The sequence below is a fragment of the Entelurus aequoreus genome, linkage group LG05 (genome assembly GCF_033978785.1).
Source record: "Entelurus aequoreus isolate RoL-2023_Sb linkage group LG05, RoL_Eaeq_v1.1, whole genome shotgun sequence".
In the NCBI taxonomy this organism is placed as follows: domain Eukaryota; kingdom Metazoa; phylum Chordata; class Actinopteri; order Syngnathiformes; family Syngnathidae; genus Entelurus; species Entelurus aequoreus.
Window position 1 is genome coordinate 3,858,434 of NC_084735.1, and position 19,947 is coordinate 3,878,380.

General features: G+C 40.4%; 1 protein-coding gene across 1 annotated transcript; it reads left to right on the forward strand.

The window, feature by feature from the left end:
- The first annotated feature begins 8,575 nt into the window (after positions 1-8,575).
- qrfp (pyroglutamylated RFamide peptide) lies at positions 8,576-13,361 on the forward strand. The gene is made up of 2 exons (XM_062046142.1): positions 8,576-8,649; positions 12,922-13,361. Exon 2 carries the CDS (start codon positions 12,922-12,924, stop codon positions 13,297-13,299), a length of 378 nt encoding a protein of 125 aa, XP_061902126.1. The 5' UTR covers positions 8,576-8,649; the 3' UTR covers positions 13,300-13,361.
- Positions 13,362-19,947: the final 6,586 nt, after the last annotated feature.

Below are 19,947 nucleotides of genomic sequence, written 5' to 3' on the forward strand. Positions count from 1 at the left end.
GTAGGCACTTGCTTGTGTGTGCGAGAGTGCTTACGTGTGCGTGTGTGTGCGTAGGGCCGTAGGCACTTGCTTGCGTGTGCGAGAGTGCTTACGTGTGCGTGTGTGTGCGTAGGGCCGTAGGCACTTGCTTGTGTGTGCGAGAGTGCTTACGTGTGCGTGTGTGTGCGTAGGGCCGTAGGCACTTGCTTGTGTGTGCGTGAGTGCTTACATGTGCGTGCGTGTGTGTGTGTGTGTGCGCTGGTGAAAATAGAACGGGCAGGTCGAGAGAAAAAGGAGCAGGGTTGGTGCTCGAGAATTTAAGAGTTTGGCATATGATAAAAGTAAACGGGGATTACGTGGAAAAACGAAATGCAGCAAAAGAACCGATGATTAATGAGACAAAACCACAGAATGGACTGATTGTTTTTTGTCTCCCGCGCATGCGCAAGACAATTCAAACGACCCGCCCAGACTTTGACTAGGACACCGCCCCCTACTCCAGTGACAAGAGAAGGAGGTATTAACACGCCCCCTCTAAGATTAATCCTGCCTCCGAAATTTTTTATTTTATTTTATTTTTTTTATTTAAAAAAAAAAAAAATTTAATAATTTTTTTTTTTTAATTTTTTTTTTTTTTTTTTTTTTTTACCTCCGAAAATTAACCCCTTGTACACGTCTGACCATTTTCTCCGGCAGACATTTTTGACACATGGCATTAACACTTTGGACATACTACAATATAAGTCTCTTGCCGATGCATACATGCAAGCCATTGTTGACCTTGCTTTCCCACCTGTACCTCCGGGAGGGAACCTTTGGCCAAACACTTTGGACAAAGTTAACCCTGATATACACGGTGCCAAAAACAATATATGGCAGGACATTTTATTCATCCCATGCAAAATAGGGCTAATGACAGAGCAACAAGGAAACGACTACTTAAATTACAGATCGCTGAAGATAAAAGGTTAAAAGAACCAAAAGGTCAAAGATCAGCTAGGGTATATTCAGCAGTGGGTGACCTTGCTTTTGAGTTCCAACAGGTGGAGGAAAGAATCCTCAACAGACGTGCGACCAGACGGTTGGACTCGGGTGGTGGACAACACGGTGCTTCAAAGTCAATCCGGGGAAGAAACTGTTTTGCCTGTGACCAGCCTGGTCACTGGGCTCGAGAATGTCAGAATATTTCTGAACAGGAAAGGTCCTGGTTTGCCGGCAAACGAACATTATACCGGCGTGGCAAAGGACGCCCACAGCAGGAGCCCCAGCAGGAAATACAGACTGGCCCCCTGGTGGACATGAGTGTCGACGGACAATGTTATCAGTTCGTGATTGACACTGGCGCCACCCATTCGATTCTGAATGCAGAGGTACAAAAGAAACTGTGTGCTTCCTCTTTAAAGGTCGAAGGCTTCGCTGGGGTCACAAGAAGGTTACCTGTCACCAAACCACTTCCGGTTCAGATTGCGGGACACACACTAAAGCACCCCTTCGTGATTGACCTGCACACACCCTGCCAGATTGGTAATGACCTCCTTTACAGACTGTACCCTGACATTCAATATCGCACAGAAGGAACCTTCCTGGTGTTACCTGACGGCTCAACCACCAAGCTGCGACACCACTACCAAGGCTCCTCCATGAGCTCATACCACAGCCTGAAACAACAGGAATGGCTGACATCCAACTGCTCTAACAGTGAAAACCCTGGCTGACTGAGATGCTTCCGTGTGTTCTGCCACCCGACTCGCCATATGTTATGATTATTTATATATGTTGGAACTCAAGGTGTGGCTGCTCATGTTGACCTATCTTTGCAACAGCTAGCATGGTATAAGATGGACACAATTGATGTCCCACATTGTTCCCTTGCTCTCTGTCTCGCCTACAAAACCTAAGAACTTAGATCCAATGATAAGACACGGCGTAGCTGCCAAACATTACACCGACACCCAAATACCACATTTTCAATTGTTTAGATTTAGCACATAGTTGTGTTAAACACATAACTATGGGCTGCACTTTAGACACCTGTAGGCTACGAGGAGCTAGCAGCTACACAACAGCTGAGCTAAAACGACACATTACACATTTAAGCATATCAAATAATTATAGTTGCTCATTACATACACAAAGTTGCCATGGCAGAAGTCTGATAGAAAGTATTCAGTAACAAACGTGTCCGCATCATTCGACTTTCTACAACATGAGCTTGACTTAATGAATTATTGGGGGCACCAGGTGTGGTAACATTTCAAAATACTATTGCTAAAGCATCCGCCATAAGGGTAGTATTTTTCTTGTATTTGTGACAGTATAAATATGAGCATATGTTGTTACTGTCACCATATTGAATAAGTTACATAAAAGTTAGGGTTTAGTTGAGTTTGAGTTATTTGTGATATTGCTAAGGGGCCCCCTACCCTAACAACACCCCCCAGTGGACCATAGAGGCTAATGAGACAATCATTGACCTCAAACATGACCTGTCCTCCGCTACTTGACTATTAGCTGACTTTTTTCTTAGATGTTTCTGAAAGTGATAGTATGACTAACACAGTCCTTTTTTCAGAAACAGAAGGGGGTGAGTGAGGGTGGATACAGACTCCATAGTTTTAACATTTTTCCCGTGGGTAAGAAGTCATAACTAATTTTAATTTAAAATAACGATTTTATACATCGATAGTAGTTTAGCAGATCAAATTTAGAATATGGAGGAGGTGAGGGTGAACCAGGTATAGTCTTTGATTTCATTGATATGATCAATATGGTACAAGGGAAAAGGTACGTACTGACTTGTGTTGACGATCACAGTGGTTGGCCGGAAGCAACAACAACCTCAAAAGAGGATGCAATATCAGTAATTAAATGACTTGTGAATGACCTAGTACCCCGACATGGTTTCTCCAAAAAGATTAGGTCAGACAACGGCAACCATTTAAAAAAATACTCACTTAGCCTTGGTCGAAAAGGCTTTCGGACTAGAACACAGGTTTGGGGTACCATCCTGAGTCCCAAGGTAAGGTTGAAAGGATGGACCAGTACATTAAAAACTAATTGGCTAAAATCTGTGCACAGACCAAATTTAATTGGATTGACATGTTGCAATTAGCGTTAATGATCATTCAAAGGTCCGTGAATAAAACTGTTTTACCGCCCTTTGAGTTGTTCACCCTATGAGCTGCATACAGGTCAGCCATTCACAGGACCAGCAGCCCCCCATGGAAGGAGGACTCAGCGTAAAACCAAAATGGTATTTTACACAAAAAATGCAGAATTTGTGTGCCAGTTCTTCTGTACAGATACGAGGATGACAGCCCGCCACTCCAGATTCCCTTCCGCCCGCTGAGAGGGTCAAGATCTAGGTCATCAAACGCAAGTGGACGGAGCCCGGGTGGACTGGTCCCTTCAAGGTCGTGGAACGGACGTCCCACGCCCTTCGATTGGCTGGTTAAAGGGACACCTGGTACCACCTCTCCCTCTACACTCCTGCTGAAGAACCTGACAGATCACCAGCGGTTGTCGTTGCTGACATCGCCACAACATCTGCCCCACTCGACCCCCTAGCAGCGCCTTTTGAGCCTGAGGCATCTGAAGAAGAACGGGAGCAGAAAACGACTCATTTTTAGTGTGTGTTACCGAGGTAACACACGTAAGGGGTGATTGTGCTAGTAACCTCTCCCCCTCTAGGTCATAGAAGAGCGAGGCTTTAATTACACACACATAATCCTACAGCCCAGAAGATGACGCTGAGAGAGAGATTTTCTACCTATATTACTCTTTTTAACTTCTGTATTGTATATCCTTATTTGAGACCAGCCTTTATACTCGAAGTTATCCAATTTCTCTTGCTTGTTTGCAGCGTAACTATCTGTGTCGTTACATTAAGTGAAAAGTTTGATGTTTATCCCCGTTTTGTTACCTAAATTACTCTGATTTTGATAGACGAAAGGCAGGATGTACACCCGACTAGTATTCCCTGACAGACTGCTGCTTGGGCTTGTTCTACTGTCTTTGTGTCTCAGTTCTTCCTTCCTGACGACAGTGACTGACAAATGTCTTAGAACATACAGCGGACTTTAAATAGACTGGGTCAAAGGGGATAGCAAGACTTATTTTTTGACCTGTGCAGTGTGATTAATTACGGGGGACACAATAGCTATTACCGTGGTAATAACCTCTATATTTGTAACGACTCAACCCTGAACCATTGGTGTCGGATGCAGACAACATACTCTGGTAAGTGGTGCCCATCGTCCCTTTTATGTTGTTTTGGGGGTTTCTTGACTGATACAGACTCTAAAGGAATTACTAAAATTAATGTCCTTGAGAGGGCGTTAACTACCTCTACACCCTCTGTAGCACCTAAAGTACCACCCCACCTCGGTGGTGTTTCAAAGGCTCTCACATCTGTGCGTGCTAATGACATCACCACCGAAGGCCTGGTAGCTTTGACCTTAGGAGCAGGTGCAGGCAACCTATGGCTCAGGTGGATGACTAGCATGGCTAAGAGCCAAAACCTGGGTGACTGTGTTGCTTGTTCCGCTGGACGTCCTTTCCCCACACTTATCCCGCCCCCTTTAAGTTGACTGACATAAATGGCTTGGTTCAGAAGGCCTTAGAAGGCCTCCAAGCCCTGTCTAAGGAACTTACTGAAGTTTCCGGTGTCTCTGACCCCTTTAAAGATTGGCTCTAAACCACCTTTGGCAGGTGGACTGACATAATTAAGTCTGCCCTAGTCTCCTTTAAAGTTTTCTTGGCCATTATAGCCTCATGCGGTTGCTTTATCGCCCATGCACCCGCATCTTTGTTAGAGCTGTCAAAGGTCAACCCCACCCTGTTTCTAGGTTTGCTATGTCTCTGAAGGGGGTCTAGCAAAGTGGTGACTTTAAGACTTTCGAGATTTGCTAGTTTCCTTCCCTGACAATGACGACATTGACATAAACTCCCTCCATTTATCTCCCATGTAGCTATGCTTTTATTTTATTGCTAGCTTGCTCAAAAAGGGGCGTGCTTTAGAAGTGTTGAACTAGTGATGAAGATCTTTTTAGAAGATCTTGAAGGGGGAATTGACGGATGCATATATCCACATTTATCCATAATTAAGAGTTACTTCTTTCTATATTTCTATAGTCATATTTTAAATAGCTAATGTTCCATCTTGTACTCTTTTCCTTGTTTTGATCGTCTCATGACAAAGTGCTTGCACTGTGGACGGCCTTGAAGTAGGAGGCAGAGAAGAGGAGTCCTCCCTGCTTCCCTTCTCGGGCCGACTTGAGATAACGGACACAATGGGCATCTGTGCGGGCGTGAGGGCGGGGGGAGAGATTGAAGAACAGAATGTTTTCGTGATGTGTGGCAGACCGATCTGGACCGGGCTAGGGAATGCTTGTGTACTGGGTTGGTCTCAGGTTTGTCCTCTAAGCTTTGAGAATAAACTACAAAATACCAACTACTGCCTGGAGATTGAATATAAACATCAGCTTACTGCCATAAAAAGAATCTGGGAGAGACTAGGAATTTGAATTCCCCATTGGAGGAACGCTGGTCGACGCAACAATATACATATAATATATATATATGCATATATTATATATATATACATATATATTATATATATACAATATATATAAAATATATATTATATATATATATATATACACACACATACATGGAACAGAAGGTGCACACCTTTTTGTAGCACTGCTAATTGGAGCCGCCCACCTGGCAGGTACTGCTGATGCGTTCACGGGAGTGCTGCTTGTGGGATTTTGCATCTACACCACTACATAGAAGCAGTAACTTTACTTAACACATAGTAACTCTACTTTAATGATAAAGTATTGGTAATAAGTCATGTACATTTATGTGTGGGACTACGAAGATGGTCAACAGTCATGAGATTTCGCTTCTTCCTGCTCCTTTGCGGACACATTCCTTTGGTTTTTTTTTTTTAACTTGTTTTTATTACATCAGTAATGTTGTGTTGTTCCAATTCATCTGGATGTCAAATGTTGTACGTGGTGTTTGAAATAAATAATAACAAATTCAACGTTTGACTCGGTCAGTGCAATTGAAACAAAACCCGATGGGTTTATTTGAATTTTATTTTGAAATACACCCAACTAATGTTTGGGCCCTCAGATGGTGTGTGGAATGGGGGCGGAGCCAAGGAGGATGCATGTTTGGGCCCTCAGATGGTGTGTGGAAAGGGGGCGGAGCCAAGGAGGATGCATGTGTTTGGGCCCTCAGGTGGTGTGTGGAAAGGGGGCGGGGCCAAGGAGGATGCATGTTTGGGCCCTCACATGGTGTGTGGAAAGGGGGCGGAGCCAAGGAGGATGCATGTGTTTGGGGCCCTCAGATGGTGTGTGAGAAAGGGGGCGGAGCCAGCAGGATGACCTTAGTGATGATCTGAGAAGAAGAGTTTCCAGGAGACAAGCATCTTAACAAGCACATGCTTCCTGCTGGGCAATTAGGTGCAGCTAATTAACAAGACAAGTGCTTTCTGGGACGCCCCTGAATGTTGTCGTGCGTCAGTCCGCTCGCCGACTAATGACTGACGCCCACCTGTGACCTTACGGGACGGAGGACTCCTTTTAAAAAGGTCAACTCCAACTTTGCACTGCAGAACATCAAAGTCGCTCCACGGTACGTTCTCTCTCTCTTTTTATATATACATATGTATGTATATGCATATATATATATATATATACATATATATGCATATACATACAGTATATATGCTTATATATGTATATGCATATATACACACATATATGTGCATAGATATGCACACATGTATATTTATGTATATTTTTTCTATATTTCTGTCATATTTTTATGTTTTTCTTTTGTTTATGTTTTATATTTTTGTGTTTTATGATTTTCTACGACTTTTAAGTTTTATATTTGTGTGTTTCTTTGTATTTCTTCTGTGTCGTATTTCTGTGGCTTACTGTTTGTTTTTGTATATATATATGTATATTTGTATGTTTTTATGTGTGTGTACAACTCATTTTTGTATGTTTTTATGTGTGTGTACAACTCATATTTGTATGTTTTTATGTGTGTGTAGAACTCATATTTGTATGTTTTTATATGTGTGTATAACTCATTTTTGTATGTTTTTATGTGTGTGTAGAACTCATATTTGTATGTTTTTATGTGTGTGTATAACTCATATTTGTATGTTTTTATGTGTGTGTATAACTCATATTTGTATGTTTTTTTGTGTGTGTATAACTCATATTTGTATGTTTTTATGTGTGTACAACTCATATTTGTATGTTTTTATGTGTGTGTATAACTCATTTTTGTATGTTTTTGTGTGTGTAGAACTCATATTTGTATGTTTTTATGTGTGTGTATAACTCATATTTGTATGTTTTTATGTGTGTACAACTCATATTTGTATGTTTTTATATGTGTGTATAACTCATTTTTGTATGTTTTTATGTGTGTGTAGAACTCATATTTGTATGTTTTTATGTGTGTGTATAACTCATTTTTGTATGTTTTTATGTGTGTGTATAACTCATATTTGTATGTTTTTATGTGTGTACATAACTCATATTTGTATGTTTTTATGTGTGTACAACTCATATTTGTATGTTTTTATGTGTGTGTATAACTCATTTTTGGTATGTTTTTATGTGTGTGTAGAACTCATATTTGTATGTTTTTATGTGTGTGTATAACTTATATTTGTATGTTTTTATGTGTGTACAACTCATATTTGTATGTTTTTATGTGTGTGTATAACTCATATTTGTATGTTTTTATGTGTGTGTATAACTCATATTTGTATGTTTTTATGTGTGTACAACTCATATTTGTATGTTTTTATGTGTGTGTATAACTCATTTTTGTATGTTTTTATGTGTGTGTAGAACTCATATTTGTATGTTTTTATGTGTGTGTATAACTCATATTTGTATGTTTTTATGTGTGTACAACTCATATTTGTATGTTTTTATGTGTGTGTATAACTCATTTTTGTATGTTTTTATGTGTGTGTAGAACTCATATTTGTATGTTTTTATGTGTGTGTATAACTCATTTTTGTATGTTTTTATGTGTGTGTATAACTCATATTTGTACGTTTTTATGTGTGTGTACAACTCATATTTGTATGTTTTTATGTGTGTGTAGAACTCATATTTGTATGTTTTTATGTGTGTGTATAACTCATATTTGTATGTTTTTATGTGTGTGTATAACTCATATTTGTATGTTTTTATGTGTGTGTATAACTCATATTTGTATGTTTTTATGTGTGTGTACAACTCATATTTGTATGTTTTTATGTGTGTGTACAACTCATATTTGTATGTTTTTATGTGTGTGTGTAACTCATATTTGTATGTTTTTATGTGTGTGTACAACTCATATTTGTATGTTTTTATGTGTGTGTATAACTCATATTTGTATGTTTTTATGTGTGTGTACAACTCATCGATGCGGTCGGCGGCTAGCGTCGGATAGCACGTCTGCTATCCATCTCAAAGATGGGAACGTAGATCGACCGGTAAATTGAGAGCTTCGCCTTCTGGCTCAGCTCCTTCCTCACCACAACTGATCGATACAGCGTCCGCATTACTGAAGACGCCGCACCGATCCACCTGTCGATCTCACATCCACTCTTCCCTCACCGATGAACAAGACTCCGAGGTACTTGAACTCCTCCACTTGGGGCAAGATATCCTCTCCAACCCGCAGATGGCACTCCACCCTTTTCCGGGCGAGAACCATGGACTCGGACTTGGAGGTGCTGATTCTCTTCCCAGTCGCTTCACACTCGGCTGCGAACCGATCCAGTGAGAGCTGAAGATCTTGGCCAGATGAAGCCATCAGGACCAAAAAGCAGAGACCTAATCCTGCAGCCACCAAACCAGATCCCCTCAACGCACTGACTGCGCCTAGAAATTCTGTCCATAAAAGTTATGAACAGAATGGGTGACAAAGGGCAGCCTTGGCGGAGTCCAACCCTCACTGGAAACGTGTTCGACTTACTGCCGGCAATGCGGATCAAGCTCTGACTCTGATCATACAGGGAGCGGACCGCCACAATCAGACAGTCCAATACCCCATACTCTCTGAGCACACCCCATAGGACTTCGGTCAAATACCTTCTCCAAGTCCACAAAGCACATGTAGATTGGTTGGGCAAACTCCCATAAACCCTCAAGGACCCTGCCGAGAGTATAGAGCTGGTCCACAGTTCCACGACCAGGACAAAAACCACACTGTTCCTCCTGAATCCGAGGTTCGTCTATTCGTATCTTCCTCTCCAGTACACCTGAATAAAGCTTACCGGGAAGGCTGAGGAGTGTGATCCAACCGTAGTTGGAACACACCCTCCGGTTCCCCTTCTTAAAGAGAGGAACCAGCACCTTGGTCTACCAATCCAGACGTACCGCCCTTGATGTCCACGCGATGTTGCACAGTCTTGTCAACCATGACAGCCTCAGAGCATCCAGAGCCTTAAGGAACTCCGGGCGGGTCTCATCCACCTCCGGGGCCTTGCCACCGAGGAGCTTTTTAACTACCTTGGCAACCTCATCCCCAGAAATAGGAGAGCCCACCACGGATTCCCCAGGCACTGCTTCCTCATAGGAAGACGTGTTGGTGGGATTGAGGAGGTCTTCGAAGTATTCCCTCCATCGATCCACAAAATCCGCAGTCGAGGTCAGCAGCACACCATCCTCACCATACACGGTGTTGACAGTGCCCTGCTTCCTCTTCCTGAGGCGGTGGATGGTGGTCCAGAATCGCTTCGAAGCCATCCAGAAGTCGTTATCCATGGCTTCCCCAAACTCCTCCCATGTCCGAGTTTTTGCCTCCGCGACCGCTGAAGCCGCACACCGCTTGGCCTGTCGGTACCTGTCCACTGCCTCCAGAGTCCTATGAGCCAAAAAGACCCGATAGGACTCTTTCTTCAGCTTGACGGCATCCCTCACCTTCTAGGATTACCGCCACGACAGGCACCAACAACCTTGCGGCCACAGCTCCAATTGGGCCACCTCGACAATAGAGGTGCGGAACATGGTCCACTCAGACTCAATGTCCAGCGCCTCCCTCGTGACATGTTCAAAATTCTTCCGGAGGTGGGAATTGAAACTCTCTCTGACAGGAGACTCTGCTAGACGTTCCCAGCAGACCCTCACAATACGTTTGGGCCTGCCAGGTCTGTACGGCATCCTCCCCCACCATCGCAGCCAACTCACCACCTGGTGGTGATCGGTAGAAAGCTCCACCCCTCTCTTCACCCGAGTGTCCAAAATATGAGACCGCAAATCTGATGACACAACTACAAAGTCGATCATCAGCGAGGTGACATTCCACGTCCCAAGAGCTATCTTATGTAGCCGAGGATCGGACCGCCAAGTGCCCTACCTTCGGCTTCCGCCCAGCTCACATCGCACCCGACCTCTAAGAGGCATCGTGGGTGCCCCCTTCAATGGGTTCACCACCCATAGGAGGGGGGACCCACGTTGCCTCTTCAGGCTGTGCCCAGCCGGGTCACATTGGGACAGGCTCGACCACACCAGGCGCACACCATCGTGCCCCACCTGCGGGCCTGGCTCCAGAGGCGGGCCCCGGTGATCCACGTCCGGGCGAGGGAAATCTGAGTCTCTGTTCTTGTATTTCCATAGAAGTCTTTGAGCTGCTCTTTGTCTGATCCCTCACCTAGGACCTGTTTGTCTTGGGAGACCCTACCAGGGGCCATAGAAACACCCGGACAACATAGCTCCTAGGATCATTGGGACAACATAGCTCCTAGGATCATTGGGACAATTGTGATATTTGTGTATGTTTGTATGTTGTTCACATATGTGATATTTGTGTATGTTTGTTTTGTGTTGTTTACATATGTGATATTTGTGTATGTTTGAGTTGTTGTTCACATATGTGATATTTGTGTATGTTTGAGTTGTTGTTCACATATGTGATATTTGTGTATGTTTGTGTTGTTGTGTTCACATATGTGATATTTGTGTATGTTTGTGTTGTTTACATATGTGATATTTGTGTATGTTTGTGTTGTTGTGTTCACAGGTGTGATATTTGTGTATGTTTGTGTTGTTGTGTTTGCATATGTGATGTTTTTGTTGTTGTTTACATATGTGATATGTGTGTATGTTTGTGTGGTTGTGTTTACATGTGTGATATTTGTGTTGTTGTTTACCAATGTGATATTTGTGTATATTTGTGTTGTTGTGTTTACATGTGTGATATTTGTGTTGTTTACATATGTGATATTTGTGTATGTTTGTGTTGTTGTGTTTACATGTGTGATATTTGTGTGTTTGTGTGGTTGTGTTTACATATGTGATATTGTGTTGTTGTTTACCAATGTGATATTTGTGTATGTTTGTGTTGTTGTTTACATATGTGATATTTGTGTATGTTTGTGTTGTTTACATATGTGATATATGTGTATGTTTGTGTTGTTTACATATGTGATATTTGTGTATGTTTGTATGTTGTTGTTTACATATGTGATATTTGTGTATGTTTGTGTTGTTTACATATGTGATATATGTGTATGTTTGTGTTGTTTACATATGTGATATTTGTGTATGTTTGTGTTGTTTACATATGTGATATATGTGTATGTTTGTGTTGTTTACATATGTGATATTTGTGTATGTTTGTATGTTGTTGTTTACATATGTGATATTTGTGTATGTTTGTATGTTGTTGTTTACATATGTGATATTTGTGTATGTTTGTGTTGTTTACATATGTGATATATGTGTATGTTTGTGTTGTTTACATATGTGATATTTGTGCATGTTTGTGTTGTTTACATATGTGATATATGTGTATGTTTGTGTTGTTTACATATGTGATATTTGTGTATGTTTGAGTTGTTGTTTACATATGTGATATTTGTGTATGTTTGTGTTGTTTACATATGTGATATTTGTGTATGTTTGTATGTTGTTGTTTACATATGTGATATTTGTGTATGTTTGTATGTTGTTGTTTACATATGTGATATTTGTTAATGTTTGTGTTGTTGTTTACATATGTGATATTTGTGTATGTTTGAGTTGTTGTTTACATATGTGATATTTGTGTATGTTTGAGTTGTTGTTTACATATGTGATATTTGTGTATGTTTGTGTTGTTGTGTTCACAGGTGTGATATTTGTGTATGTTTGTGTTGTTGTGTTTGCATATGTGATGTTTTTGTTGTTGTTTACATATGTGATATGTGTGTATGTTTGTGTGGTTGTGTTTACATGTGTGATATTTGTGTTGTTGTTTACCAATGTGATATTTGTGTATATTTGTGTTGTTGTGTTTACATGTGTGATATTTGTGTTGTTTACATATGTGATATTTGTGTATGTTTGTGTTGTTGTGTTTACATGTGTGATATTTGTGTATGTTTGTGTGGTTGTGTTTACATATGTGATATTGTGTTGTTGTTTACCAATGTGATATTTGTGTATGTTTGGGTTGTTGTGTTTACATACGTGATATTTGTGTGTGTGTGTGTGTTGCAGATGTAATGTGTGTGTGTGTGTGTAGCTGATGTAATGTGTGTGTGCGTGTGTGTGTGTGTGTGTTGCAGATGTAATGTGTGTGTGTGTGTGTGTTGCAGATGTAACGTGTGTGTGTGTGTGTGTGTTGCAGATGTAATGTGTGTGTGTGTGTGTGCGTGTTGCAGATGTAATGTGTGTGTGTGTGTGTGTTGCAGATGTAATGTGTGTGTGTGTGTGTGCGTGTTGCAGATGTAATGTGTGTGTGTGTGTGTTGCAGATGTAATGTGTGTGTGTGTGTGTGCGTGTTGCAGATGTAATGTGTGTGTGTGTGTGTGCGTTGCAGATGTAATGTGTGTGTGTGTGTGTGCGTGTTACAGATGTAATGTGTGTGTGTGTGTGTGTGTGTTGCAGATGTAATGTGTGTGTGCGTGTGTGTGTGTTGCAGATGTGGGCGGGTCACCATCCCGGCAGCTCGCCCTTCACCCTGCTCTCCCTAACTCTCCTCTTCCAAGCCCCGCCCACGGTCACACCACACCCTCGGCCGCCCTACCAGGTGATGTCGGGGCTGGGGCGCCTCCACGCTCCCCACAGGAGTCCTTGGGCGTGGCCGCAGGAGCAGCGAGTGGAGGCGGCGTCCTTGGAGGAGGAGCACGTGTTGGTGCGTGTGCGGCAGGCGGGGGAAGATGGCGAGGGCGTGCGCTCCAACGGGCCACTGACCTCCATGGTGGGCGGTCTGCAGAGCGTGAGCCGGGAGAAGGGCGGCTTCGGCTTCCGCTTCGGCAGGAAGAGATGGACCAATGAGGCCTGGAGGGGGCGGGGCTAAAGTCTCTTCTTCCCATGGACTCTTCTTCTTTGTCCAATCACAGCACAGCAGTGACATGAAACCATGGCAACCATCACTTCAATGGAATAAATGTATACAAATACCACCTGTCACTGATTGTTGTTTGTTTACACCTGTCACTGATTGTTGTTTGTTTACACCTGTCACTGATTGTTGTTTGTTTACACCTGTCACTGATTGTTGTTTGTTTACACCTGTCACTGATTAATGTTTGTTTACACCTGTCACTGATTGTTGTTTGTTTACACCTGTCACTGATTGTTGTTTACACCTGTCACTGATTAATGTTTGTTTACACCTGTCACTGATTGTTGTTTGTTTACACCTGTCACTGATTGTTGTTTGTTTACACCTGTCACTGATTGTTGTTTACACCTGTCACTGATTAATGTTTGTTTACACCTGTCACTGATTGTTGTTTGTTTACACCTGTCACTGATTGTTGTTTGTTTACACCTGTCACTGATTGTTGTTTACACCTGTCACTGATTGTTGTTTGTTTACACCTGTCACTGATTGTTGTTTGTTTACACCTGTCACTGATTGTTGTTTGTTTACACCTGTCACTGATTGTTGTTTACACCTGTCACTGATTAATGTTTGTTTACACCTGTCACTGATTGTTGTTTGTTTACACCTGTCACTGATTGTTGTTTGTTTACACCTGTCACTGATTGTTGTTTACACCTGTCACTGATTGTTGTTTGTTTACACCTGTCACTGATTGTTGTTTGTTTACACCTGTCACTGATTGTTGTTTGTTTACACCTGTCACTGATTGTTGTTTGTTTACACCTGTCACTGATTAATGTTTGTTTACACCTGTCACTGATTGTTGTTTGTTTACACCTGTCACTGATTGTTGTTTACACCTGTCACTGATTGTTGTTTACACCTGTCACTGATTAATGTTTGTTTACACCTGTCACTGATTGTTGTTTGTTTACACCTGTCACTGATTGTTGTTTGTTTACACCTGTCACTGATTGTTGTTTACACCTGTCACTGATTAATGTTTGTTTACACCTGTCACTGATTGTTGTTTGTTTACACCTGTCACTGATTGTTGTTTGTTTACACCTGTCACTGATTGTTGTTTACACCTGTCACTGATTGTTGTTTGTTTACACCTGTCACTGATTGTTGTTTGTTTACACCTGTCACTGATTGTTGTTTGTTTACACCTGTCACTGATTGTTGTTTACACCTGTCACTGATTAATGTTTGTTTACACCTGTCACTGATTGTTGTTTGTTTACACCTGTCACTGATTGTTGTTTGTTTACACCTGTCACTGATTGTTGTTTACACCTGTCACTGATTGTTGTTTGTTTACACCTGTCACTGATTGTTGTTTGTTTACACCTGTCACTGATTGTTGTTTGTTTACACCTGTCACTGATTGTTGTTTGTTTACACCTGTCACTGATTAATGTTTGTTTACACCTGTCACTGATTGTTGTTTGTTTACACCTGTCACTGATTGTTGTTTACACCTGTCACTGATTAATGTTTGTTTACACCTGTCACTGATTGTTGTTTGTTTACACCTGTCACTGATTGTTGTTTGTTTACACCTGTCACTGATTGTTGTTTACACCTGTCACTGATTAATGTTTGTTTACACCTGTCACTGATTGTTGTTTGTTTACACCTGTCACTGATTGTTGTTTGTTTACACCTGTCACTGATTGTTGTTTACACCTGTCACTGATTGTTGTTTGTTTACACCTGTCACTGATTGTTGTTTGTTTACACCTGTCACTGATTGTTGTTTGTTTACACCTGTCACTGATTGTTGTTTGTTTACACCTGTCACTGATTGTTGTTTGTTTACACCTGTCACTGATTGTTGTTTACACCTGTCACTGATTGTTGTTTGTTTACACCTGTCACTGATTGTTGTTTGTTTACACCTGTCACTGATTGTTGTTGTTTGTTTACACCTGTCACTGATTGTTGTTTGTTTACACCTGTCACTGATTGTTGTTTGTTTACACCTGTCACTGATTGTTGTTTACACCTGTCACTGATTGTTGTTTACACCTGTCACTGATTGTTGTTTGTTTACACCTGTCACTGATTGTTGTTTGTTTACACCTGTCACTGATTGTTGTTTACACCTGTCACTGATTGTTGTTTACACCTGTCACTGATTGTTGTTTGTTTACACCTGTCACTGATTGTTGTTTGTTTACACCTGTCACTGATTGTTGTTTGTTTACACCTGTCACTGATTGTTGTTTGTTTACACCTGTCACTGATTTTTGTTTACACCTGTCACTGATTGTTGTTTGTTTACACCTGTCACTGATTAATGTTTGTTTACACCTGTCACTGATTGTTGTTTGTTTACACCTGTCACTGATTGTTGTTGTTTGTTTACACCTGTCACTGATTGTTGTTTGTTTACACCTGTCACTGATTGTTGTTTGTTTACACCTGTCACTGATTGTTGTTTGTTTACACCTGTCACTGATTGTTGTTTACACCTGTCACTGATTGTTGTTTACACCTGTCACTGATTGTTGTTTGTTTACACCTGTCACTGATTGTTGTTTGTTTACACCTGTCACTGATTGTTGTTTGTTTACACCTGTCACTGATTGTTGTTTACACCTGTCACTGATTGTTGTTTGTTTACACCTGTCACTGATTGTTGTTTGTTTACACCTGTCACTGATTGTTGTTTGTTTACACCTGTCACTGATTTTTGTTTACACCTGTCACTGATTGTTGTTTGTTTACACCTGTCACTGATTTTTGTTTACACCTGTCACTGATTGTTGTTTGTTTACACCTGTCACTGATTTTTGTTTACACCTGTCACTGATTGTTGTTTGTTTACACCTGTCACTGATTGTTGTTGTTTGTTTACACCTGTCACTGATTGTTGTTTGTTTACACCTGTCACTGATTGTTGTTTGTTTACACCTGTCACTGATTGTTGTTTGTTTACACCTGTCACTGATTGTTGTTTACACCTGTCACTGATTGTTGTTTACACCTGTCACTGATTGTTGTTTGTTTACACCTGTCACTGATTGTTGTTTGTTTACACCTGTCACTGATTGTTGTTTGTTTACACCTGTCACTGATTGTTGTTTACACCTGTCACTGATTGTTGTTTACACCTGTCACTGATTGTTGTTTGTTTACACCTGTCACTGATTGTTGTTGTTTGTCTACACCTGTCACTGATTGTTGTTTGTTTACACCTGTCACTGATTGTTGTTTGTTTACACCTGTCACTGATTGTTGTTTGTTTACACCTGTCACTGATTGTTGTTTACACCTGTCACTGATTGTTGTTTACACCTGTCACTGATTGTTGTTTGTTTACACCTGTCACTGATTGTTGTTTGTTTACACCTGTCACTGATTGTTGTTTGTTTACACCTGTCACTGATTGTTGTTTACACCTGTCACTGATTGTTGTTTACACCTGTCACTGATTGTTGTTTGTTTACACCTGTCACTGATTGTTGTTTGTTTACACCTGTCACTGATTGTTGTTTGTTTACACCTGTCACTGATTGTTGTTTGTTTACACCTGTCACTGATTTTTGTTTACACCTGTCACTGATTGTTGTTTGTTTACACCTGTCACTGATTAATGTTTGTTTACACCTGTCACTGATTGTTGTTTGTTTACACCTGTCACTGATTGTTGTTTGTTTACACCTGTCACTGATTGTTGTTTGTTTACACCTGTCACTGATTGTTGTTTGTTTACACCTGTCACTGATTGTTGTTTACACCTGTCACTGATTGTTGTTTACACCTGTCACTGATTGTTGTTTGTTTACACCTGTCACTGATTGTTGTTTGTTTACACCTGTCACTGATTGTTGTTTGTTTACACCTGTCACTGATTGTTGTTTACACCTGTCACTGATTGTTGTTTACACCTGTCACTGATTGTTGTTTGTCTACACCTGTCACTGATTGTTGTTTGTTTACACCTGTCACTGATTGTTGTTTGTTTACACCTGTCACTGATTGTTGTTTGTTTACACCTGTCACTGATTTTTGTTTACACCTGTCACTGATTGGTGTTTGTTTACACCTGTCACTGATTAATGTTTGTTTACACCTGTCACTGATTGTTGTTTGTTTACACCTGTCACTGATTGTTGTTTGTTTACACCTGTCACTGATTGTTGTTTGTTTACACCTGTCACTGATTGTTGTTTGTTTACACCTGTCACTGATTGTTGTTTACACCTGTCACTGATTGTTGTTTACACCTGTCACTGATTGTTGTTTGTTTACACCTGTCACTGATTGTTGTTTGTTTACACCTGTCACTGATTGTTGTTTGTTTACACCTGTCACTGATTGTTGTTTACACCTGTCACTGATTGTTGTTTACACCTGTCACTGATTGTTGTTTGTTTACACCTGTCACTGATTGTTGTTTGTTTACACCTGTCACTGATTGTTGTTTGTTTACACCTGTCACTGATTGTTGTTTGTTTACACCTGTCACTGATTTTTGTTTACACCTGTCACTGATTTTTGTTTACACCTGTCACTGATTGTTGTTTGTTTACACCTGTCACTGATTGTTGTTTGTTTACACCTGTCACTGATTGGTGTTTGTTTACACCTGTCACTGATTGGTGTTTGTTTACACCTGTCACTGATTGTTGTTTGTTTACACCTGTCACTGATTGTTGTTTGTTTACACCTGTCACTGATTGTTGTTTGTTTACACCTGTCACTGATTGTTGTTTGTTTACACCTGTCACTGATTGTTGTTTGTTTACACCTGTCACTGATTGTTGTTGTTTGTTTACACCTGTCACTGATTGTTGTTTGTTTACACCTGTCACTGATTGTTGTTTGTTTACACCTGTCACTGATTGTTGTTTACACCTGTCACTGATTGTTGTTTACACCTGTCACTGATTGTTGTTTACACCTGTCACTGATTGTTGTTTACACCTGTCACTGATTGTTGTTTACACCTGTCACTGATTGGTGTTTGTTTACACCTGTCACTGATTGGTGTTTGTTTACACCTGTCACTGATTGTTGTTTGTTTACACCTGTCACTGATTGGTGTTTGTTTACACCTGTCACTGATTGTTGTTTGTTTACACCTGTCACTGATTGTTGTTTACACCTGTCACAGATTGTTGTTTACACCTGTCACTGATTGGTGTTTGTTTACACCTGTCACTGATTGTTGTTTGTTTACACCTGTCACTGATTGTTGTTTACACCTGTCACTGATTGGTGTTTGTTTACAGCTGTCACTGATTGTTGTTTGTTTACAGCCTGTCACTGATTGTTGTTTACAGCTGTCACTGATTGTTGTTTGTTTACAGCTGTCACTGATTGTTGTTTACAGCTGTCACTGATTGTTGTTTGTTTACAGCTGTCACTGAATGTTGTTTATTTACAGCTGTCACTGATTGTTTATTTACAGGTGTCACTGAATGTTGTTTATTTACAGGTGTTACTGAATGTTGTTTATTTACAGGTGTCACTGAATGTTGTTTATTTACAGGTGTCACTGAATGTTGTTTATTTACAGGTGTCACTGAATGTTGTTTATTTACAGGTGTTACTGAATGTTGTTTATTTACAGGTGTCACTGAATGTTGTTTATTTACAGGTGTCACTGAATGTTGTTTATTTACAGGTGTCACTGAATGTTGTTTATTTACAGGTGTTACTGAATGTTGTTTATTTACAGGTGTCACTGAATGTTGTTTATTTACAGGTGTCACTGAATGTTGTTTATTTACAGGTGTCACTGAATGTTGTTTATTTACAGGTGTTACTGAATGTTGTTTATTTACAGGTGTCACTGAATGTTGTTTATTTACAGGTGTCACTGAATGTTGTTTATTTACAGGTGTCACTGAATGTTGTTTATTTACAGGTGTTACTGAATGTTGTTTATTTACAGGTGTTACTGAATGTTGTTTATTTACAGGTGTCACTGAATGTTGTTTATTTACAGGTGTTACTGAATGTTGTTTATTTACAGGTGTCACTGAATGTTGTTTATTTACAGGTGTCACTGAATGTTGTTTATTTACAGGTGTCACTGAATGTTGTTTATTTACAGGTGTCACTGAATGTTGTTTATTTACAGGTGTCACTGAATGTTGTTTATTTACAGGTGTCACTGAATGTTGTTTATTTACAGGTGTCACTGAATGTTGTTTATTTACAGGTGTTACTGAATGTTGTTTATTTACAGGTGTCACTGAATGTTGTTTATTTACAGGTGTCACTGAATGTTGTTTATTTACAGGTGTCACTGAATGTTGTTTATTTACAGGTGTCACTGAATGTTGTTTATTTACAGGTGTCACTGAATGTTGTTTATTTACAGGTGTCACTGAATGTTGTTTATTTACAGGTGTCACTGAATGTTGTTTATTTACAGGTGTTACTGATGTTGTTTATTTACAGGTGTCACTGAATGTTGTTTATTTACAGGTGTCACTGAATGTTGTTTATTTACAGGTGTCACTGAATGTTGTTTATTTACAGGTGTTACTGAATGTTGTTTATTTACAGGTGTCACTGAATGTTGTTTATTTACAGGTGTCACTGAATGTTGTTTATTTACAGGTGTCACTGAATGTTGTTTATTTACAGGTG